The 25,091-nt window shown below is 42.8% G+C and overlaps 1 protein-coding gene across 1 annotated transcript in view; it reads left to right on the plus strand.

The window, feature by feature from the left end:
• Positions 1-23,298, plus strand: part of LOC125292222 (butyrophilin-like protein 2) — a 45,307-nt gene extending 22,009 nt beyond the window's left edge. Inside the window, exons 4-9 of the mRNA XM_048239428.1 lie at positions 11,420-11,692; positions 13,212-13,277; positions 17,438-17,521; positions 19,345-19,380; positions 19,800-19,985; positions 23,170-23,298. Of these exons, the coding sequence (XP_048095385.1) occupies positions 11,420-11,692; positions 13,212-13,277; positions 17,438-17,521; positions 19,345-19,380; positions 19,800-19,985; positions 23,170-23,207 (683 nt within the window). The 3' untranslated portion in view covers positions 23,208-23,298. The remainder of the gene's footprint in view (positions 1-11,419; positions 11,693-13,211; positions 13,278-17,437; positions 17,522-19,344; positions 19,381-19,799; positions 19,986-23,169) is intronic.
• Positions 23,299-25,091: the final 1,793 nt, after the last annotated feature.

The following is a 25,091-nucleotide window of genomic DNA, read 5'->3' on the forward strand; positions in this document are numbered from 1 at the left end:
CCAACTTGCCTGTTGCGGCGCTTAGAGCCGCTTTGAGGTGCCGCATGAAAACTTGGTGAAATGAATTATTGACTGTCCCCAATTAGTGTGCAAAATTGTATGAAATTTTTTTTTACCAGACGGTTCTATGGGCTGCCATTGACTTCCATTGCAAAATACCGTGCATCAGCAACTACTGGCCAAAATGCATTTTTTGTCAATTACGGTGCCCCCTAAGAGGTCAAATGTCACCAAATTTCTTGACGCCCTCCGATGGGGGTCTGAGGTACATGTACCTAAATTTGGTTTTGATACATGAAAGCCGCTTGTTGAGATATGAAATAACTTCCTTTTATGGGCCTCAATTAAAATTTTGATTGGCTGGTACAGGCCAAAGCTTCTGTCAATTGTTCCAGAAAGCAATGCACTCATCAGGCATGGTCTGAAGATGGTCTCTACCAATTTTGGTGAGGAACAGATGAAATTTGTGACCTCATGGGAAAAACTTATGTGTTTTTGATTAAATCCAATATGGCGTCAATCAATTCACTTATGACATCACAAAACGGCTTGGGTCGGCCCTAAGGACTCCAACAGTATTATCAGACAGCACTAGTGTGTTGTAATTTAAAGCACAACTGCTGCTACAGGCCAAAAGGCATGTTTCTTAATTACAGCCCCTAGAGGAGGTCACCAGATTTCTTGAGCTCCCCCCTGATTGGGTCCTGAGTCCATGGACTAAGTTTGGTTATGATAGATGAATGGGTTGCAGAGATATGAGCTCACTTCCTGTTTGGCGGATTCGCCGCAAAATTTCGATTAACTGTTACGCCGAACGGTTTTAGTTCTGAAGACAAAAGCAATGCATTAATGAGGCATGGTCTGTAGATGATATCTGTCAAGTTTGTGTCGATCCCGGACAAAATGTGTGACCTCTGGATACGCTTTAAGTGATTTTGATGAAATCCAAAATGGCGGAAAATCCATCATGGCGGAAAATGACGTCATAGGGTGCGTTGAATCCCGGCTTGGTCAAAAAGGATTCCAACGGTACTCATTTTCAAAATGGACCAACAGGTCAAAAGTTACGCGGCGCGGAACGACGCCCAACTTTGGCCTGTTGGTGGTGCTAGAGCTTTAAGTTGCCGACATGAAACTGGGTGACATTAATCATGGACTCAGCCCAATTAGTGTGCCAAATTTCACAACTTTTCACCAGACGGTTCTATGGGCCGCCATAGACTTCAAATGGCAGAGGAATAATAATAAGAAACAGTAGAAACACAATGGTGCTTTGCAGCTTCGCTGCTTGGCCCCAATAAGAAAAGGTAGAAACACAATGGGTGCCTTCGCAGCTTCGCTGCTTGGCCCCCAATAAGAAATCATAGAAACACAATGGGGGCCTTCGCAGCTTCGCTGCTTGGCCCCCAAAAAACTTCGTCAAGGATTAGGAAAGCATTCCGTCTTGGATTACCGACACCGGAGGATAAACCACGCGCATTCAACGCTGTTATCAGGACACCTGCTGCATTGGAGAAAGCTGCTGATGGTGAAAACTTTCGTCGGGTCGTGAGTAACGCGATAAACCACCCGAACTGTGATTGTTTTATGTGGACAAGCATAACGTTGACTCTTTGATTGAGTGCTTGATAAACGTCGGGAAAGTTTGATACAGTGTAGCGTGCTTTGAATTGAAACATTTCAACGTTGAGACTGCAACGTTGTAACATTGTGTTTTAGTCACCTCGTCTGCTACATGTGAAGTGCTTGGCTGTACTTTAAAATATAAACTTTGAAGCTCACGCATGCCAGCGTGAATGAAACATAAGTGTTCATTGATTTAGAAATAATTGATTTGATAGCATACGGTTTTGGGTTTCATTAGTGGAACTTTTGATTGTTTGTTTAAATTGCGTGAATCACGCTGCATTTAAAGGCCTATTGAACGTGTCCTTCAAGCCTAAAAATGTTAATGGCCACTATGGATGATACTCATTCTGCTGAAATGGACAAGCATATTAAGGAACTGAAAAAAGTCAGAAAAGGCAAATTAGCAAAATGTACACGCAAAATGAATGACATTAAAAGGACAATGCAAGAAAAGGATATTGATGCTGTGAAACATTTTCTCATTTTCCAATCAGTTTGTGAAGAATTTAAGAATGCCCATGATGCTGTGCAAAATGTATTACCTGAACAGGAAAAACAAATAGACAAAGTTGAATGGTATAAACCATTTGAAGATTTTCTTGGAAGAGGTACAGGATTGGGAGGAATTAATGGCAGAGCAAGATGACTCAGATGAACAGGAATTTCTTGCAGAAGATCAGGAGTCTGTTGAACCAGTGACTGTATCAGAGCAGCAAGAGGGTGCATTAAATCCAGAGTCAAGCTGCTTCCATGTAGATCCATCAAGAGGATACCGCGAAGCTAAAAGACTCCTACAGGAGAACTTTGGAGATGACCTGAAAGTTACAATGGCATACATGGATAAGGCCCTGAAATGGACAAATATCAAGTCCGACGATGGAAAGGAACTACAGAGATATGCACTGTATCTTAGAGGCTGTTGTAACACAATGCAAGACCTAAAGATCATGGAAGAGCTGGATTTATCCTCCAACATGAAACTGATTATTACCAAACTGCCCTACAAACTGAGAGAGAAGTGGAGATCGACTGCATGTGATATCCTGGAAAGAACAGGTCGCAGAGCCCGTTTCCATAACCTCGTAGCCTTTATGGAGAAGCAGGCCAAGATCCTGCTGGACCCTCTGTTCGGTGACATTCAAGACCTCAACAAGACCAAGCAGCAGCCATTTCCAAACAGCCAAACTCAATAAGGAGCAAGGGCAGTAGCTTTGCTACAACAGTAGCAGTGTTGACTGATGACTGCGACATCAGAACATGTGCAAAAGACCAAACATTCAAATATCAAAACATCTCTGACTCCTGTGCATTCTGTGAAGGCAAACATCAGCTGAAGGATTGCCAGAAGTTGAAGACACAGCCACATGTGGCCACAGTAGAGTTTCTGAAAACCAAAGGCTTCTGTTTTGGATGTCTTCTGAGAGTACACATGAGTAAAGACTGCAAGAGGAGGATGACCTGTGAGAAATGTCAAGGTAGGCACCCCACCATCTTGCATTTAGACAAAGTGAAGCCGACTGAGCCAGTAAAACAGAAGGAGACCTCCATCAACAGCGGTCATGTCACCCTCAAAGCTGGTGAAGTAACCGGGGCAGGCAAAGACTGTGCTCGGTCAATTGTGCCGGTGCAAGTAAAAGTCACTAAGGGAAGCAAGGCTGTGCTGACTTCTGGATCCAGGAAGTTCAGGGACGTTCTGTACGGAGACACTGAGAAGACAGTTAAACGCTAGAGGCCGTAAGACTGAGATTCTCCTACGGACGATGGGGCAGATCAAGACTGTCTCAAGATACGAGCTTTCTGGACTGGAAGTAGGCAACCTGGATGGGAACACCTTTTTGGAACTCCCTAAAGTCTACACACAAGATGCCATCCCAGTGACCAAACAGAACGCTGCAACTCAGAAGGACATCTCAATATGGCCATACTTGAAAGAAGTGAAGCTAAATCAGATTGATGCAGACATTGATCTTATAGAAGCCAATACCCCAAGAGCCCTTGAACCATAGCAGATTATCAATGCCGAAGACGGTGGCCCTTATGCAGTCAAGACGGTGTTTGGATGGGTGATCAATGGACCACTCAACTCTTGCACTGCTGAGGAGTCTTCAAGATTGCCAACTTTAACTGCAAACCACATCTCTGTGAGCGAGTTGAAGGATCTACTGGTACAGCAGTACAATCATGATTTTCCCGAGAGGAAATATGATGAAAAGAAAGAGATGTCTGCTGAAGACCTCAAGTTCATGCAGAGTGCCAAAAGCTTAGTAATGCTCAAGAACGGACATTACTATATGTCACTTCCACTGCGTGACCGAGATATTATGATGCCGAACAACCATGACGTTGCCAAGCAACGAGCCCTGAACCTGATCAGAAAGTTCAAATCAGATCCAACTTATGCTCTGGATTACAGGAACTTCATGACTGACATCATCCGGAAAGGCTATGCCGAGATGGTGCCAAAGGACAGGCTTCAGAGGCAAAATGGAAAAGTGTGGTACATCCCACATCATGCAGTGTATCACAAAAGGAAGAAAACCCTTAGAGTGGTATTCGTTTGTTCGTCAACATTCCAACAAACATCCCTCAACGATAAACTACTTCAAGGACCTGACCTGGCTAACCCTCTCCTCGCCGTTCTGCTAAGGTTCCGCCAAGAACCCATTGCTATGATGGCAGACATAGAAGGAATGTTTCACCAAGTCTGTGTCCATGATGATGACCGAGACCTGTTGAGATTCCTGTGGTGGCCAGACGGCGACACATCAAGGAACCTCGAGGAGTATCGGATGACCGTCCACCTATTCGGAGCAATATCCTCTCCAACATGTGCCAACTTTGCACTGCGCAAGACTGCAGATGACCAATGTCACGGCTATGCTGAAGAGGTGAGCAGGACCATCAAACGCAACTTTTATGTCGATGACTGTCTTAAGTCTGTGGCAACAGAAGACCAGGCCATTTCCCTCTGCAAAGACCTCAGAGACCTCTGCTCGCGGGGTTGATTCAAGCTCACGTGGATTTGCAACAGCCGCTCTGTGCTTGCTTCCATTCCCGATGAGTACAAGGCGAAGCAGATCAAAGAACTGGATCTGGACAGAGGGAAGCTGCCACTAGAGAGAGCTCTAGGAGTTCAATGGAATATTGAAAAGGACACCTTCATTTTTCGTGTCACTCTCCAGGACAGACCCCTGAAACGTCGGGGTATCCTATCAGTCGTCAGCTCTATTTATGATCCCTTAGGATTCCTGGCACCATTCATCCTAAAAGCAAAGCAGATCCTCCAAGGCCTCTGCAAACTGAAGTGCGGATGGGATGATGGCATATCAGAGACTTACCTCACACCTTGGAAGAAGTGGCTTGCTGAACTGGAGCAACTGTCCAATGTTCAAATCAACAGATGCATAAAGCCCAAGAACTTTGGCCAAGTTGAAAAGGCGCAGATGCATCACTTTTGTGATGCAAGCGAAAATGGCTACGGCAGTGTAAGCTACCTAAAACTGACCAACAGAGCAGGTGAAATCCATGTGACACTTGTTCTGGGGAAATCCAGAGTGACACCGCTGAAGCAAGTAACTATCCCAAGATTAGAGCTAGCCTCAGCAACACTTGCAGCCAAGATGGATCGACTGCTGGGGTCAGAACTGGAATTGGAGTTGGAGCCCTCAGTCTTTTGGACCGACAGCGAATCTGTGCTAAAATACATAAGAAATGAGAACAGAATATTCAAAACCTTCGTGGCCAGTAGGATTTCAGACATCTGTGAACTTTCAGACAAAGACCAGTGGTGGCACATTGTCTCTAAAGAAAATCCGGCTGATGACGTTTCACGTGGTTTGAACATTGAAGGTTTCCTGAAGTCCAAAAGATGTTTCCAAGGACCAGAGTTTCTTGCTAAACCAGACACTGAATGGCCAAATGCGCTAAAAGATTGATCCCGAGGTGAAAAAAGAAATGATAGTTAATAGTCTGCTTGTAGAAATGAAGAGCCCACTAAGCAAGCTAATTGAGTACTACTCGCACTGGAACAGACTCAAAAGAGCTGTAGCATGGATGCTGAAGTTTTGGGCACTTCTGCAAGAACAGAAACTACATAGTCACTAGAACCGCTCAGACTGACCTAAAGTCCAAAGCAAAAGTAGGACTTACTGTAGAAGACCTGCAGGAGGCGGAAGATTGTATTATCCACTTTGAACAAAGAAAAGCTTTCCAGCAGGAGATTAACTCACTCAAGCGAGGGCAGCCATGTGCCAAAACAAGCACTCTCCGCAAGCTGGACCCAACTCTGGACCAGGGTATCTTGAGGTAGGCTCAACAAAAACAGCCTTACCTAGTGAAATGAAGAACCCAGTAATTCTTCCAAAGAACTCACATCTCGAGACTGATCCTACAGCAAATCCATCTGCAAGTAGGCCACTCAGGACGAAGTCGCATGCTAGCCAAACTGCGAGAAAGATTTTGGCTCATGCCATGGCTAGGAAAACCATAAAAGGGTGCATCTTCTGCCGAAGATATCAAGCCAAGGTGGAACAGCAGAAGATGGCAGATTTGCCACAGGACCGCATAACCCCAGATGAACCACCATTCACCCATGTGGGGGTAGATTACTTCGGGCCTATTGAGGTAAAGCGGGGCCGGTCGCAGGTAAAACGCTATGGGGTGATCTTTACCTGTCTTGTTTGCCGTGCAGTGCACCTTGAAGTGGCAAGTTACCTGAACACTGACTCGTGCATCAATGCTTTACGCAGATTCATTTGCCGCAGAGGACCTGTGTCAAGCATCAGATCCGATTGCGGCAATAACTTCATTGGTGCAAACAGAGAGTTACAAGAGGCCTTGAAGGAAATTGATCACTCCAAAATCCAACATGCACTACTCAAGGAAGGAGTGAAGTGGACTTTCAATCCCCCCTCAGGAGCACATCATGGAGGAGTATGGGAAAGGTTGATTCGTCTCGTCAAAAAGATTCTTTATTCTATTCTGAAAGAGCAGCGCTTGGATGACGAGGCTCTCCAAACAGCACTGTGTGAAGTCGAGGCCATCATGAATGACCGACCCATCACCACAGTGACTAGTGACCCAAACGATCTGGAACCTCTTACCCTGAACCATCTTCTCCAGTTGAAATCAAAACCAGTCATGCCACCAGGACTCTTCCAGAAAGGAGATTTGTACTCCCAGCGAAGATGGAGACAAGTTCAATACATATCAGACCTTTTCTGGCAGAGATGGGTAAAGGAATACTGACCTCTCATGCAGGAGAGAATCAAATGGAACAGACCCAGGAGAAACTAAACCACCGGAGACCTGGTTGTGATTGTGGATGAAACTGCCCCTAGGAACTCCTGGCAGCTGGGCAGAGTGGTCAAATCTCTACCTGGATCAAAAGGTCTAGTGCGAAGTGTTTTAGTGAAGACCAAAGCGAACATCCTTGAAAGGCCAGTGAGCAAACTATGCCTACTTATGGAAGCAGAAGATCACAAATAAAATGAGTCTATTGAGACTTGCACCAAAATAACTTTACTTAAATTTAGACTAATGTATCTGGATATTAGACTTTGAACTTTAATTGGCTCCTTCCTTTTGATAATTGTTCTCCATGTTGGCTCACAATTAGGGGCCGGTATGTTAGGGCCAATTTAAGCTTAAGTTTAATTTATTGAAATTTATCTCCCCCTGCTGGCACTTTTACTGGCTTTATGACACCACCAGGAACTCCTATATATGGAGACAGGAAGTGAGGCCTGGCAGGTGAACACATTAGAGAAGAAGCGCTAGCTTTCACTTTTTAGTTCCATCGCAAGAAGTGACCGGACTACTTGCGGAGTGATATGAAGGACGTAAATAAGAAACACAAAACCTGTTTTCCTTGACAGCGGTCTGTTATATTTAGCAATGGTCTGTTGTCGAGAAATATCAGATCACTGAACGTTGAGGCTGAGGCCCTACCCTGGAGTTCTCGCGAAAAGCACAATTTGAATTGTCTCTGCGAGACACTCTGGCAATGAGTAATGATGCATGTTACTTTTACCCCTTGCATCGCGAGGAACCAATCACATCGGTGTATCTGATATAGGCGGGCTATGAGGCGAGCTAAGCATATGATGACAGCGCTGCAACGAATCAGTCAGTAAACATTGGTCATAGTGTTATCCAATTGCATGCAGTGAGATTTTCAAATGCATGCTTGGTGCCGTCCCTCAAGTTGGGCCATTTTCATTATTCGTGGCCAGACCCTTAATCTTTCTTTATTACCAGGGTCTGGATTTTCCAGGCTAAGAAGGCCCATTTAAGTAAATGGAACATTATGCAGCATTATAATGAGCCGTGTAATAACCTATTATAATGTGCAGATAATTCTTTCTTTATATCAACTGGTCCCACAGTCGTTCGTCTTTTCCCATAGAAAGTGAAATAAACCATTTTTGTCTGCTATTCATTCATTTAAGCCTTTTTTTTCCTTCTCGGGTCTACAATTGAGGGCAGCCCTCATTTTCAGTGTAGCCGAGATACAACATGAAACAATAATATAATAACAGCAACCACTGAGATCACAGCCTTAAAATGGATCAAATAAAATAAGAATAGATCAAATAAAATACAGACAATCAGGTAAAACAGCTACAGACTGGGACAGGGAGGCTTGTTACTAATTATTTGAATTGACCATAAGAAGCTAAATGATTTAGTTTAAATGTGTGTTGAATTGAGTTCCAAGTGGTGGGGGCATCAAAACAAAAAGCTGACTTTCCCAACTCAGAATGAACACTGGGAACTTTAAGCTGAAGATAGTTATTGGACCGAGTCAGATGAGGACCTGAGTGCCAGTTTAACAGAGAAGATATGTAAAAGTTCCCCAATAAGGGATTTGTAAATGAACAGTATCCAGTGTCTGGACCGTCTTTCTGTTAAGTATAGATATAAGTATACTCTTTTGATCCCGTAAGGGAAATTTGGCGCAGTGAGCTGCCTGCTACAACAGCGGCACTCGGGGAGCAGTGAAGGGTTAGGTGCCTTGCTCAAGGGCACTTCAGCCGTGCCTACTAGTGGGGGTTCGAACTGGCAACTCTCCGGTTACAAGTCCGAAGCGCTAACCAGTAGGCCACAGATGCCCAACCAATACTGTCATAAAAGATACAGTGGTGTGTATTAAATTTGGCCCCCGCCACAAACCTGATAGCAGAGTGATAGACTGTGTCTAGAGCTTTAAGGGAGGATGGGGCAGCGTTCCTATAGATTACATCCCCATAATCCAGCACGGGCATAAAAACGGCTTCAACAATCCTTTTTCTGCAAGACATGGAGAGGCTTGATTTGTTTCTGTACAGAAGACCAATCTTTAGCCTCAGCTGTTTAGTGAGATAGTTAATATGGAAAGACAACTTCCCAGATACTTATATTCAGAGACCTGTTCAATATCATGACCATTAAGAGTAAAAAGACGCAAGTCATTTGGGTCAGTTCTTCTGGCTCTGGAGAACAACATAAAACAATTTTTGTCATTTAAAACTAATTTAAAATCAGTCAGGGCTTCCTGTAGAGCAGTAAAGGATTGTTGCAGATTTTTCATGGCAAGTTTGATGGTGTCACGTTTGCAGTATGGAGAACTGGACGAGGCGCAGGGAAAGTTGAGATCGAGGTACACTTAGTGAAAACAGGAATCTTTAATACGAAGGCACACTACAGCAAACCACGAAACAACATCACAATAAGACTAATAACCGACAAAGACGGAGAGGAGACAGAGGGTTTACATACACATGGGTAACAGGGCACAGGTGGACAATGATCAAGGTAAAACAAGAGACCGGTGGAAACCAATATTAAACTAACCGACTAATTAGCAGAAAGACAGAGGACTGGACGAGACCAACAAGACAATAACGGGGAACAGGTGTGGGAACAGAAACGGAGGGAAAACTAACAAGACAGGAAGCACAGACCAAATAAGGAGATGGGGCGGAGACAAAGACAGGTGACAGGTAGGTAACATAAAGCACATGGGGAACAAACAAAGGAGCACATGGCACCGGACCCTTACAGATGGAGTCAGCAATACAGTATATTATGGTATCATCGGCATAGAGATGGACATGACAACTTTTCAGAGAGGAAGCTATTTCATTAATGTAAATGGTAAAAAGGACCGGACCTAAAACAGAGCCTTGAGGGACACCCTTTCTTATAGAAAGTCAGACTTTACATCACTGATTTAACACATTGAAATCTGAGAAATAGTTTTGAAACCAGATGCTAAATAAAGTATGACCGACGGTATTGAATGCTTTTGACAAATCTACAAACTGTACTACTGTCAAGGGCAGATATTATATTATTTGTGACCAAGGTAGCAGTTGAGATTGTGTTGTGTTTTGCTTTGCCAGATTGGCAGGGATTTAATAGTGAATGTCTTCTAAGAAATGATTTCAGTTGGCTGTTTACTAAGGATTCCAGTTATTTTGCTAACCAGGGTAATTTGTAAATTGGGCGATTTAATTATTTAAATTATCCTTGTCACCACTTTTGTGTAAAGGGGTTACATAGGCCATTTTCCAGACTTGAGGGATCGTGCCAGAAGTGATAGCAAGGTTAAAAATATGGGTTAGTTGCTCTGTTATGAGAGGAACAGATAACTTCAGGAGAAAAGGGTCTAACTTGTCCGCTCAAGTGGTGCTCCTAGGGTCAATGGCATGCAATGCCCTAAGGACTTCATTTCTTCTGAAGAGAGTATGCATCAGGGTGTGGGGTACCAGCTTGGTCACCAGTGTGAGAGAGAGTATTTTTATGACCAGTGGCAACATTGTACGGCCCATGAGTCCATGATTTCCTAACAGAAATACAATTTTGATTGGTCCAATGGGACAGTTTTCCACTTTGGCTTGGTCCATCTTAAATGAGCTTGGGGCCAGATCACATGTAAATATGGTTTCTTTAGGTTCCTACAGGTCTTTGAAATCCTTGACAATTTGTGAATTTGAAAAAATAATTTCAAGGAAAAGATAAAAAAAATAAAAAATAATTTCTAGAAAGTTTTTGAAAATAGACATAAATGTACATAGGTCATTGAAAGTACTTTTATTGTTAAGATCAAAATTGTTTCCCCCCTTTGTAAAATCACACAAAACCCTGAAAATGCCCAAAACCAAATTTGTTTCTAGAACTGTTGCCTCCAGAAGAGCAAAGATATGATCTCCACTGAGCTTGATCGATTTTACTGAGGCGTTAATATCATCTCCACTTTTTTTTTAATCAAGTTTTCCCATACAATGATTTTCTTTGCAGAACAACTCATGAGTCCCATGCGTTTTACCACCAGCGGAGCTAGTTGGCTAGTTCAAACTTTTGCCAACTTAAAATAAAGCTTAACTCGTGCCACGCTGTTCGCCAACAGCAACATCCATCTTCCTTGTTTTCAAGTAGCAGGGAATTCAAGCCAAACAGTTGCAACTCTGCCATCAACCATTATGTTAAGCCCACCTAACGTCTCTATACACAATGTGATTGGCCCAATCGAAGTTTCATTTTTCCAGCTCGCAAGCCAACAAGGAGTGTTGCTAGACTAGCCAATTACATTTGCTGCCGCTAGGGTGCGTCTAGATTTCTAGTTTACATACAAATTTAGCACTTTTGCAACTAAACTAAATTTCTATAAAATGAAAAAGAATGGTTAAAAAATGTTGATCAGTGACGTAACCCAACAAGAGTCTTAAAGTCATATCAATCACTCTGTCCCTTCTACTCATTTTGGCCTCTATACTCACTGCAACTCATTTGATGGTTTCTTCTCCAGCTGTGGGCTCCACTCCGGTCATCTCTGCTGAGGGTCTGGGGAACGGCAGTGCGCGTCTGCAGTGTGAATCCTCAGGCTGGTCTTCTGAGCCCCAGGTGGAGTGGGTGGACAGTGAGGGCCGGAGTCTCCCAGTTGATCCCCCATGTATCCAAAGGTTCCCTGAGGGGCTCAGAGTGAAGAGCTCAGTCACTGTGGAGCAGAGTGACGGCAGCAACTTCCTCTGCAGAGTGACAAGCCCAGGACAGACCAGAGAAACGCGGGTAGAAGTCCCACGTGAGTATCTGTTATGCTGGTACTCAGCAAATTCTTTTAAGTGATTTACAACATTTAGAATAATATTAAGCATTGCAGTAGATGTATAGTTAAAATTTAATTCAATAAACTAAATTCAAGTTTTAAAAAATATATATATATTTGTATTGTTTTAAAGAATGTACAATATACAATGCAGCATTACATTGTCGATTTATAACAAGACACCATTCTATTGGTGTCTTGTGTCACCATTCCACTATTCAAACCCTTGTGCTAAGGAAAGGAAACAAAGAAACAAAACAAAAAGGGGAGGGGGGGGCAAACAAGAAAAAAAAAATTAAAAAGAGTATTTTAGAAACATAATATCAGAAAGCCATGCGTGTGTTTGAATAAAATGATGAACCTGAAGATGAAACAGGGAAAGACGTTATTTATGAAAAAATGTGAACATGTAGTAATGTCCCACTGTTTGAAAGTGTCATCTCTTTTAGCAGCCGGAAAACGTTGATTAGTACAAACAGGACTGACTGGAAAGATCAGAGAAATGGAACGTTTGCCTAAATTGTATCCAAATCCTAAGCGTTGCACTTACTACTGGGCTGGAGAAGATACATGATGGGGAGTTTTGAATCAGTGCAGCAAGTGACGCCTCTGCACAGCAACAGTCTGTTTCAGGAGATTGAAACTAGCAAACAATTTGCAGCCCAATAACAAATAATTACATTTTGGAAGGCCCTCTGTCTTGGTTTTTCAATTAAATGTTTACATAGCTTTGAAGTTTTACCTCCCCATAAAAAACTTGAAACTTATCTGTTCCTTGGAAGAGAGCCTGGAAGTGGAAGTGGAACTGGAAGACTTTAAAATAAGTATAAAAATCGAGGCAACACATTCATTCATCAACACAGTTAACTTTTCCAGCTAAAGATAAATAATAAAATCTTCAAAATTAAAGTTCAGAATTCTCTTGAAAATCACAACACGGGATATATATAAACAAAATCTGCAAACTGGGAGAAAATGGGAAATGTCTGCCAAGTTACTGCCTGGGTGCAATAGACAGCTCCTAACCTATAGGAATTGCCATTAGCATTTTAGCAGGCTTTGTCTGCTAAGTGAACAAACACTGGTGGACATTTTAGAACAGTGCTTCTAATGATCAAGAGGGATTTATTTGTCACATACAGGTACAGTATGTCTTTGAAGTAAGTTGCAAGTTTCCTTACCATTCACTGACTGTGACTGTAGTCATGGAGAGGAAGGTTTACTTATGAAACATATGGCCATTGTCACGTGATATAAGCACAACAAATCAACGAACACAGACTTGTGGGTCATCGGTTTCAGATGGTTCCGTGATTCAATCGTCAACACTAATACGAAACCGCTTGGCTCCGGCTTAAAATGAACAATCATTCTGTTTCAGGAGCTCGGATACAATGGTCTAATGTGGACAGGTGAATCGTAACAGAAGTTAGGATTCAAACAAAAACACTATAGAGTGGACATAGCCTAAATTTGTTTTTGTTTTTTTTCGTAGTTCAAGGTACCTCAAGATGGGGCTATTGTGCTGATTGCAGCAGTGGCAGTTGCCTTTGGCCTGATCGTAAGTTCCATTTTAGTTCACTGCATCCTTTTGGCGTTTGGGAACAGCTGAGGGAGGAGGCTACTTGAAACTGTGAGTTTCGGTCGGTGTGAGCGAGCGGACTTTCAGTTGACAGTAATTAACACCCTTTGAACAATCTAAGCTGTATGAACGCCAGAGGGCGGCCTACGCTGATGCATCATTAGTGAGACAGGAGGACAGCTGCATGCAATTCCTAGCAGCATAAAATTAGTGGCGGCTGCTGAAGTTGCCAGCATAAGCGTGCCCCTCGGTTCAGCCAGCCTCAGTTAAGACGGACGCGGTCAAGACAGCAAGTTTACCTGTGCAAGTTCACCGAGCACAGGCACCGACATTAAAGGCAAAATGTGCCGCTCCACCATATCTGTTATCACCGCCATCGCAGAAAAACGCATCATGCCAAAGGGGCAGAAATCCCCTTCACCTCCAGCAACTTAAAACTGTCCTTACCTACAGAAACCTCCTTCTCCATGGCTTGTGGAACTGTCCGCAGTCAACAAAACGGACTTCATAGCTGGCTATGCCAACCACCTTCATTGAACTCCTTGCTCACACTGAGACTTGATCAAACCAGAGAACACTGCCACCCCGGCTGCACTCTCCACTAACCTTACACTATCCCACACCCCTCGCCTTATCTGGACGAGGAGGCGGACGGGCCTGCTGATCTCCAACAAATGGAAATTCACCCCGCTACTGCCTTCAAACAAATATGTCTCATTCAATTCCATGCCATCACAGTGACGCCCCCAGCAAAACTCTATGTGCTGGTCATCTACCGCCTCCAGGCCAACTAGGGCGACTTTATTGACGAACTTGACACTCTGCTATCCTCCATCCCTGAGCATGACTGTCCGCTTCTTGTTCTCGGTGATATGAACATCCACTTAGATGCCCCAGGCTCAGCGGACTTTTGGCCCTGGTCCACTCTTTTGACCTCGAACTGGTTCAAAGCCCACCGACTCACAAAGCTGGCAAAGATTTTGACTTGATCTTTCACTGAACTGCAGCACAGACACCCTCATGGTGGACGCCTTCTCCATCTTTCTGACCACTTCTTCATCCAGTTCAACATCAGCCTGACAGAACAGCCTCCGCTCCTCAGCCGATGGTCACGCTTCTGCCGCAGCATCCCGAACCTGTCTCCAACGCACTTCTCCTCTGTGGTTGCCTCCCGTCTACCTCCACTCAACACCTTCTCCTCTCTGGAGGTTAATGAAGCCACTGACTCGGAAATGGCACAAATCCAAACTAGCTGACGACCTCCAAAAACTACCAGACACTCCTGACCTCCTTCTCAGCCAGCATCACTGCTGCTAAGACTGCTTTCTACAATGACAAAATCAACATGCTACAGACACTCGAAAACTTTTCAACCTCAGCTGCCTCTCCTCCTCCATCCAGCCTTACTGCAGATACCCTCGCCTCATTTTTTTACAAACAAAGTGGCGGCAATCAGCAGTCAATTCTCAGCATGCCCACTCAACACATCTAACTCAGATACCGCACTCCTACAACCTCTAGGGACTGCTGGAACATCTTTTTCAGCATTCACGCCTCTCTCCGAGAGTGAAGTGTCCAGACTCCTGACATGCAGCCGTCCTACCACATGCTCACTGGACCCTATACCTACGAGCCTACTTCAGTCCATCAGCCCGACCATCGCTCCAGCTATCACACATGTGATCAATGCCTCGCTAACCTCTGGCACATTTCCAACAGCGTTCAAATGGCGGGTAACAACCGTTATTTAAGAAAACTTCTCTCAACCCCTGCTCGTCGAGAACTACCGCCCTGTCTCACTACTGCCTTTCCTATCCAAAGGCATTGAACGAGCAGTCTCCAAACAGGTCTCTGACTTCCTTTCACAGAACAACCTTCTGGATCCAAATCAGTCTGGGTTCAAAAGCGGCCACTCTACCGAAACGGCTCTGCTGTCTGTAACAGAAGCCTTAAAAGAAGCCAGGGCGACCGCTCGGTCATCAGTACTCATTCTGCTTGACTTATCGGCTGCCTTTGACACGGTTAATCACCGTATCCTTCTCTCTATACTCGATGACATGGGAATCTCCGGTTCTGCTCTCTCCTGGTTTGAATCCTACCTCACAGGACGCTCGTTTAACGTATCATGGCTTGGTCAGCTATCTGCACCTCACCATCTCACCACAGGGGTCCCCCAGGGCTCAGTGCTGGGCCCCCTTCTCTTTGCTATCTACACCACCTCCTTGGGACAGATTATCCTGTTCGCACGGCTTCTCATACCACTGCTATGCAGACGACACCCAGCTCTATCTGTCCTTTCCACCTGACGACCCCTGGTTTCAGCACGGATCTCAGATTGCCTTTTCAGACATAGCTACATGGATGAAGGCACACCACCTCCAGCTGAACCTCTCAAAGACTGAACTGCTGGTCATCCCAGCTAAACCTACCATACACCACGACATCAACATCAAATTTGACTCCCTGTCTGTTTCAACTTATTCAGGACTGTAAGAAATCTAGGAGTTGTTCTCGACAACCAACTAAACTTCTCAGATCATGTTGCCTCAGTTGCCCGGTCATGCCGTTTCGCACTCTACAACATACGGAAAATCAGGACTTACTTGACTCAAGATGCTACCCAACTTCTGGTTCAGGCAATAGTCATCTCACGACACTGACTACTGTAATGCCCTCCCTGACGGGTCTCCCCAGCCTGCGCATAGTGAAACCACTTCAGATGATCCAGAACGCCAGCTGGCGCCTGGTCTACAACCAACCCAAAAGGGGCACATGTTACCCCGCTGCTCATCCAGCTACACTGGCTACCTATGGCTGCCCAAGATCAAATTCAAGTCTCTAACGCTTGCCCACAAAGTAGTCTCCGGTTCTGCTCCCCACCTACTTGAATGCCCCTCATACAGACTTACACTACCTCCAGACCGCTGGCGCCCCTCTGACTAACGACGCCTAGGCTCTACCACCAGTAATGCGCTCAAGCCAATCCAAACTTTTTCATCTGTTGTTCCTCGTTGGTGGAACACACTGCCAGTTCCTACAAGGGCGAGGACATCCTTTTCCACTTTCAAAAAACTCCTGAAGACCCAGCTCTTTAGAGAACATCTACTCTCATAGCAACACTTACAACAAGTCTTACTGATCCTAGCACTCACCAGCCGTTAAAGTAACTGTTAAAATACAGCACTCACCGACGCACTTATTCTTACTGTACTCTAATGTGTTTTTTTTAAACTGTCCTAAAATTGTGAGAATTGTTCTAAAACTTACTGTTTACCATGTTGTTAGTCGCTTTGGTTAAAAAAGCATCAGCCAAATGTAATGTAATGTAATGTAATCCTACTATCCATACTCTCAAACATGGGCAATTTCAGGCAAAGCACATTCCAGCTTTGAATCCTACCTCACAGGGCATTGGTTTAGTGGACTGTAATTGCGTCGGAGAAGTCGTGCCCATCAGACTTGGAGAAGCTAATTGGCTTTTCAGCGGTTGGCTATGTGATCAATTTAAGTAAAACTCATTCACACCCCCTGGGTCTGATGGGCAATGCTGATCAAACGTTTTTTTTTGCGATACCAACATCTGTCAGTGTTGTTGAAACCGTTTGTTTCAAGACTGTACAGTTAGACGTCTAGGCCTTTTGTTGATGCAGTTATTGAAAGTTATTGAGGCTATGGTTCTTTTCATTCATAATTGGTAGAAATGCTACCAATTGCACCTTTATGGCATTATAAAAATACCAAGTCATTCATTAATGTAGTTATGTGTTTATTTCATTTAAATTTGACCAATGCATGAATGAAATTGATCTCATGATTTAATTTAAATGGTGTTAAACGGCCTATAAATGAATTCATTGTTTCATCACCAGCATTAAAAAATCAAACAACATTTGGTCTACAAAAAGCTGTTTCTGTTTAGGCTATTTTATCCATTTCCTCCAATTTCCTCACAAAAAATTGTGCTGAAAAGGTGGGTCGTCTTATATTCAGGGTTGTCTTATATTCGGGCCAATATTGCTGTAAGTTGCTTTGGATAAACGTGTCTGCCAAATAAGTAAATGTAAATGTACGTAGTCCCAGGTTGACCTTTTTAAAATGAAACAAATGGTAAAAGCCATATTTTGTGTTTGTTTTTTCAGGACCCCAGTTTGATCATACGAGGCACTATTATTGGATAATGGCTCCATTTGGGCTGTTAATACTCATTCTACTAATTATAATTGGTAAGTAGTGAGAATCACAAGGTGGGAACATGGCCACTTTTAATCCCATTAGAATTGGAATAAAAATGACACATATAAACACCTTGAACGGAATAAAACTGCTGATCCGATTAGAATTTTAATCGTAATAAGAGGGGTGGTGAATTCTGCTGTTATTGCAATTGAACAGCCGTATGGGTCAGTGACAGATAAGGGTTGGTAAGATGAGCAATTCAAAAATATATTTCAAACTTTAAGACAAAACATGCCTGAGGTTTGTTAACTTCTCCACAGTTGAAAATAGCACACAAAAGTGATTTGTACTTCTACTGATGATATTTGAGAAGAAAGACTGTCTTGCTTTGCATGTTTTAGAATTAGACATGTGGAGCATCTCTTTATGGATTTCATAGTGGATCTGAAGTTTGTATTTGCGCCATTTTCTTTCGGTTTCCTACACTCATCCATAATATTTGCCATTCATTTAAAATGAACAGGGCTTTGAACTTATTTCCCAATTGGTTCGTTCTGAACAGAAACAGTATATTAACGTTTCTGGTTATCGGTTCAACCCTAAAATTGACGTTCCTAAACCGGTTAGAACATAACAATAAAGTTCCCGAACCGGTTAATAACGCTCCAGATAGATAGATAGATAGATAGATAGATAGATAGATAGATAGATAGATCCCTGGGGGAAATTCAAAGATGTCAGCTGCGGGACAAAAAATCACTATAGGCTACATTATGTAAGCGACATAACTGTAATTCTGACATGCCTACATTTTTTTTCAGTATTATAGATGAACTGTGCATGTAAAGCTACTATTGACTGCAGACTGGGACTGGGTGCTATTTATTGTGCATGTAAGAAGTGTGTGAGTGCACACCGTGGCCCACTGGTTAGGACTTCGGACTTGTAACCAGAGGGTTGCCGGTTTGAACCCCGACCAGTGGGCCGCAGCTGAAGTGCCCTTGAGCAAGGCACCTAACCCCTCACTGCTCCCCGAGCGCCGCTGTTGTAGCTCACTGCGCCGGGATTAGTGTGTGCTTCACCTCACTGTGTGTTCACTGTGTGCTGAGTGTGTTTCACTAATTCACAGATTGGGATAAATGCAGAGACCTAATTTCCCTCACAGGATACTTATTTCTCCCTTGAGAGAGCTAATAAAGGAACTTTGATGAGATTTAGCTGCTAATGTCGCAGCGCAACTGAATGTCCTCAAAATATTGATCAATATGCTGCAAGTTCCACAGGCATCATAGAAGTGAAATGATTATTAGCTAAACAAGGCAGAACAGTGTGGAGTGTATCATCATCAATCTCTAAATGATTATTAGCTAAACAAGGCAGCACAGTGTGGAGTGTATATCATCATCAATCTCTAAATGATTATTAGCTAAACAAGGCAGCACAGTGTGGAGTGTATATCATCATCAATCTCTAAATGATTATTAGCTAAACAAGGCAGCACAGTGTGGAGTGTATATCATCATCAATCTATAAATGATTATTAGCTAAACAAGGCAGAACAGTGTGGAGTGTATATCATCATCAATCTCTAAATGATTATTAGCTAAACAAGGCAGCACAGTGTGGAGTGTATATCATCAATCTCTAAATGATTATTAGCTAAACAAGGCAGCACAGTGTGGAGTGTATATCATCATCAATCTCTAAATGATTATTAGCTAAACAAGGCAGCACAGTGTGGAGTGTATATCATCATCAATCTCTAAATGATTATTAGCTAAACAAGGCAGCACAGTGTGGAGTGTATATCATCATCAATCTATAAATGATCTCTACATTTGGGTTAACCCTTTATTCTCTTTTCTTACAGGATGTCAAAGCCGTGTGATATCTGGCATGTCCCAAGGTAAGCTGGAGATGGAGTAGCTGACTGACTTTAGGCTGAATCTTCAGAAAGGGATGAAGCTAAGAGAACCCACAGAAACTGTTTAAATTCCCAGTCAGTGAGGGTGATGGCGTGTTATTCAGTTTTATAATGATGATTGTAAGAGTGCTCAAGGGGACGTTGGTTGACCTTCAATTTCCCCTTGGGGATCAATACAGTATCTATCTATCTGGTTCACCCTGCTGACTCTGGTATTGGTCATTTTCAACCAAACGTTTTCAGCAGTTAACTGTACCTGTTAATATTGCCTTAACAAGGCATTTATCACCTACAACAATGCAGAGTCCATCAGAAATCACATTATGAATGATGCAGGATATGTGGGTAAATCTAAGTTCCAGCAAAGTAAATACTCTCTAAATATATAATCACTTTCACAGAGCTACTCTCTCAGCCCTTTCCTGAAACGAGCGCTGATAACATGAAGATCAAGTGGAACAATGAAGAAGCCCGCGTCTACCTGTATAAGAATGGTCATGTGATCGAGAGGAGCGGCACAGTGAGTGATCTGCAGGAGGGAGAAATCTCTGTGAGACTGAGACGCAACGTCATGGCAGAAGTGGGCAGTAAGTGGGTTTTCTTTTTTGTTAAACCACCAAGTACTGTTGTACGAAATAAAACATTAAAACTCTTTGTGCCACCAAGTACTGTTGTACGAAATAAAACATTAAAACTCTTTGTGCCACCTAGCTTGAGCTGCTGCAGCCAACAGCTACTGTATAGCAGCCAGGCAGCTACAGTGCTACACTCTGGGGGCATGTTCATGGGGCAGCTACAGTGCTGCACTCTGGGGGCATGATTTTAAATATTCTCTAAGTTTCATCAATACCTTATACGTGTCAAGTTCAAAATAATTTTTACTATGGTTTGTTGATGGGTGCATGCCTAGATTTGTACAGGATTCCCACGGGTCATGGCATTTCAGGAATATCATATAATTTTGATTAAGTCTATTCCAGATATGGAAAGTCAGGGAATTTTATCATATTTGGGGCATGGGATATCAGGGAATTGTGTTGTAGTAGTTTAAAATATACTTGCCAAAATACATTAATACAAATATATTTCCATGCAGAATTGGTGTGTATATAAAGTATACATGTATAAGTTCTAAGTATAAGTTTAAGCACTTCGGACTTCTAACCGGAGGGTTGCCGGTTCGAACCCCGACCAGTAGGCACGGCTGAAGTGCCCTTGAGCAAGGCACCTAACCCCTCACTGCTCCCCGAGCGCCACTGTTGATGCAGGCAGCTCACTGCGTCGGGATTAGTGTGTGGTTCACCTCACTGTGTTCACTGTGTGCTGAGTGTGTTTCACTAATTCACGGATTGGGATAAATGCAGAGTCCAAATTTCCCTCACAGGATCAATATACGTATACTTATATACGTGAAGATCAGCCAATTCCGGTCACCTAATCTAATACTGTGTTGTAGATAAAGTTGTTGCGCAACAATTTTGTACATGAGGCCCCTGGTGCTGATGTCTCCCACTGCATAGGGGCTACAGCAGCACCTAGAGCAATACTGAATCCTGAAAGTAGATCTAAAAAAGACAAATATTATGATATTCCAAAATAAGCCCAGAGGGGTATTTCACAAAACCTAGATAAGGGATTAAGCTGGGATTTTTAGGTTATCCTGGATGAATTTAGCCTTGACTTGGTTTCACCAAAGAGATGGCACATAAGTTACCATGGGGATTTATTCTCTGCACCTAGCCTGGTCCCGACCAGGCTAACAGCCAAGCTGGTTAATTAGCAAGTTGATTCTAATGGTAATTATGTCGTCTTATTGGTTCAGCTAGCTGTCATTCACATCAGACCTCCATGCTATTTTTTAAGGAGCTTTATTCCATTTATAAACTATTTGCTAAATGTATTTGCTCGCAAAACAAAACCGATTGTCTGCCTACTACCATATGGTTATTATTTTAATTGTGATAGCCTTATAATTATTAACATAGGTTATAGGTACTCATTGTTTGCTTATTTTATTGATAGACGTTTGATGAACAGCCTATAGGGCCTACTGTAGTTGATTGGAAGTGGAGGGGCAAGTTTTCGAAGGTATTTTCAACTACAATATTAATATTGGTATGTCATATATGTGCATCTTTGCAGTGGCAAAGCTTTCTTATTGACGTTGCGTTCGAGACAAAGGAAGCACTTTCGCGGTGCATCGTAAATTGCATTCAGTTGGTCTACGCCTACTCCTGCTGTTTTACAGAAATAGCCATGATTCCCCATTCAAAAGGACAACTTTACTTAATTGTTAGTCTATGTCAAAAGCCGTTGTTCACTTTGTGTGAATGACGCTATTTTCCGCGTCTTTTTTATTCCAACCGTGGGCACTTTGGAGCAGAAACGAGAACGCGTACACATCCTGAATTACTTACACCTGGCTTGACATAGTCGCTCCTACTCATCCTGGATTGGCATTAGTCAAACGAGTTGAGCTAGGATGACCAGACAACGCTATGTCAAACCTCGCTTTATCACTTATCTTGGATGTCTTAATTCTGCCTTTGTGAAATACCCCTCAGGTGTCAGAAATACAGGCAGCACCGCCCTAGAGCATGTGATTTAGTACCCTTACCTTGGCTTGATTATGACTGCATCGGCGAGTTTTATTTGATTACAATATGAGGACTGTATAAAAATAAGCTTTACTGTGTAGGTAATGACAACCCTATTACAAATGGGTGCTGCAAATTGTTGAGTTGCTTGTTGGTATCCAACCATCTGACTTGACAGCAGCAATCCAAGCATCATGTTAATAACAATGACAGAAGTTGAATCTGATCTAAAGGTTTACAAGTGGCGCAAACTGGCTAATTGTGCTAGTAAACACCTGTGACGTCAGACTTAGAGACCCTGCATGTAAAATTCTGCCGACTCATCTTAAAAATCAAAAGAAAACACCAACCAATGCATGTCGGCCATCAACGTGCAAAAGAGAGCTCTCAAATTCTGGATGCTTCTTCAAACAAGTCCCATCAACCACATCAGCCTTTGGGGGCAGCCGTGGCCTACTGGTTAGCGCTTTGGACTTGTGACCGGAGGGTTGCCGGTTCGAACCCCGACCAGTAGGCACGGCTGAAGTGCCCTTGAGCAAGGCACCTAACCCTTCACTGCTCCCCCGAGCTGCTGTTGTTGCAGGCAGCTCACTGCGCCGCGGATTAGTGTGTGTGCTTCACCTCACTGTGTGTTCACTGTGTGCTGAGTGTGTTTCACTAATTCACGGATTGGGATAAATGCAGAGACCAAATTTCCCTCACGGGATCAAAAGAGTATACATACTTATACTTATATTTTATTTTAATGCAGTAAAAAATCATGATCTGAACCCTCAGCTTGTGTCAGTGATGCAGGAAGTATGGTACTGCTCGAGGTAAAATGATTCACCTTGTGTTAAAATGTAGCAACAAACAGAATGCTAATTTTGATTGGGTAACTGCATACAGTTCCTAGTGTAGTAGCCTGTAATTTGAAGAATAATACAAAATACATTTCAAGAATCAAACAGGTGATCTTATTGAGGTTTCTGAGGTGATGTCACAGATGTGAGAATTGTAGTGTTGCCATTTTGTTTGATATTAATGAAATTCTTTCTTTCATTTTATTCTTTGACATAAAACATTTTATTGGTATTTTGGTCATTTCTGAACTCCACCTGTTGCATATTTCACATTTTCCTCTAATTTCTGTCAGTAGCAAAAATGTAACTGTTCTGCTCGTTTATTTCTTCAGATCATGAACAGACAAACAATGGAACCAACGGCCTATGAAGACTTCATAGATTCAGCCATCAAAGAATCCCCTGTGGATTCCCCCAAGTTCTTGTTTTAAAAGAATGTGTATATGTATATATTTTTAAAGAATGTGTATATGTAGATGTATATATTTTTAAAGAATGTGTATATGTATATATTGTGTATATATATTTAAGAAAATAAATTTGATTCGAACCCCGACCAGTAGGCACGGCTGAAGTGCCCTCAAGCAAGGCACCCAACCCCTCACTGCTGCACGACCAGCTTCCTCAGATGTTCACGCCAGCATATCCAGCTGGTGTCCCAACCAGCCACACCAGCAAAAACCACTAGCTGGTTTCTAGCGGGGGTTTTTTTAGCAGGGAAGACATCGTTTTACACCTGTTCAATTGTTCTATTTATTGTGTCGATCAGGAATAAGACACTAAACCAAAAAATGCTGTTTTTTAATTGGATTTCATATTTTCCTTATAAAATACATTTCTCTAAAACTGTTGTTTTGTCTTGAATCAAGTGGTGCATCAGACGGGGCGGTCCTGACAGGCCGAGGCTGCATACGTTCACCGGCATCATCTTATTAACCCCCCACACACACCCACTGCAAGCACGATGTACTAGTTTTGGAAGCTGCCAGTGTTAGGCAAGCTACTTGGAAAATGTAATGAGCTAAGCTACCAGTTACTCTGCCATAAATGAAGCTTCACTACGGAGAAGCTACCACCCAGTTAAATGTAGCAAGCTACTGTAAGTTACACAAACACTGCAAAAGTAGCTCACTACATAATGAAGATGCACCAACTTAACATGGCAGTTACATTGGGTTATCAATATACATGCATAAGGGGAATGCTTTTGTGTTCAGTCTGCTGTTTATTCTGATATATGGTTTGTCTTGTGTTGAGGGAAGAGTTCGTAAAGTATTCCACCGAGATGAATCGGTAGGGAGATGGGCGCAGAATGTAGAATAATATGATTCAATTAAAGTTGCTTTTTTGTGAACTGTTTACAACAGCAACTAGCGGCTAACATCATTTAAAAGCTGAGAAAAAACTCTTTCATGTGATGTGATACATATGATGTCTGTGTGATGAGTAGGCTACTTCCCAAGTAGTTCAGCTGAGAAGAATGGGTGAATTTGGACGCACTTTCTTTTTTTGCGCTGTGAATGCTAAATTGTACACCACATAGCATAGGTTAGTAGCCTGGCCAACTAACCAGGTCTGGGGTCTGGAAACTACACATTCATTTTTTCGTATTTGAAACATGGTTTACGAATTCCCAGAGCCGTTTATTAGAGACTCTGAATGTCTATCAAATCGTCTTACATAGCTCATAACAGCTTGATTGTGTCGTCATCGTCTTGATCGTCCCCCCTCCATTCTGTGATTGGTTCCTTCGTTGAAGTGAAAACAAAGTCCATGGAATCCAGGTTGCCTAGCAGCGTGAATAAAATCGCACGCGTAAGGCAGCATGGGAAAACCCAGGCTAATAGGTTAGGCCTATAAAATATTGTAAATATATATTTTAAAAATACAGCTTGATTCACGTAATTGATTTCAGTAAAAGCATATGCTAATGATATTGATGTCACAAGGGTTTTACAAAGGGTGTTTACAAGGTGAAGACCTAAAACCACCGGCTGTGATAAGATAGTAGTCCTTATCCTGAACTTTCTGTCAAAATAAGCCCCGCCCCCTGAAACGTCATAAAATCACGTCATAATGCGCCTCCTTTTTATGCAAATTAGCCATTAGTTTGTCACCCGTGTTGTTTGTTATTGTTATTGTTTTTGTGAGTCATGTGACAGTCATGTGACTGGTGTCAAACCCCTGGGCAGCCATATTGGATGTAAAGTCATGTGACAGTCATGTGACGGTAATCAAACCTGGGCATCCATAT

The sequence above is a fragment of the Alosa alosa genome, chromosome 3, assembly GCF_017589495.1.
Source record: "Alosa alosa isolate M-15738 ecotype Scorff River chromosome 3, AALO_Geno_1.1, whole genome shotgun sequence".
Taxonomy (NCBI): Eukaryota; Metazoa; Chordata; class Actinopteri; order Clupeiformes; family Clupeidae; genus Alosa; species Alosa alosa.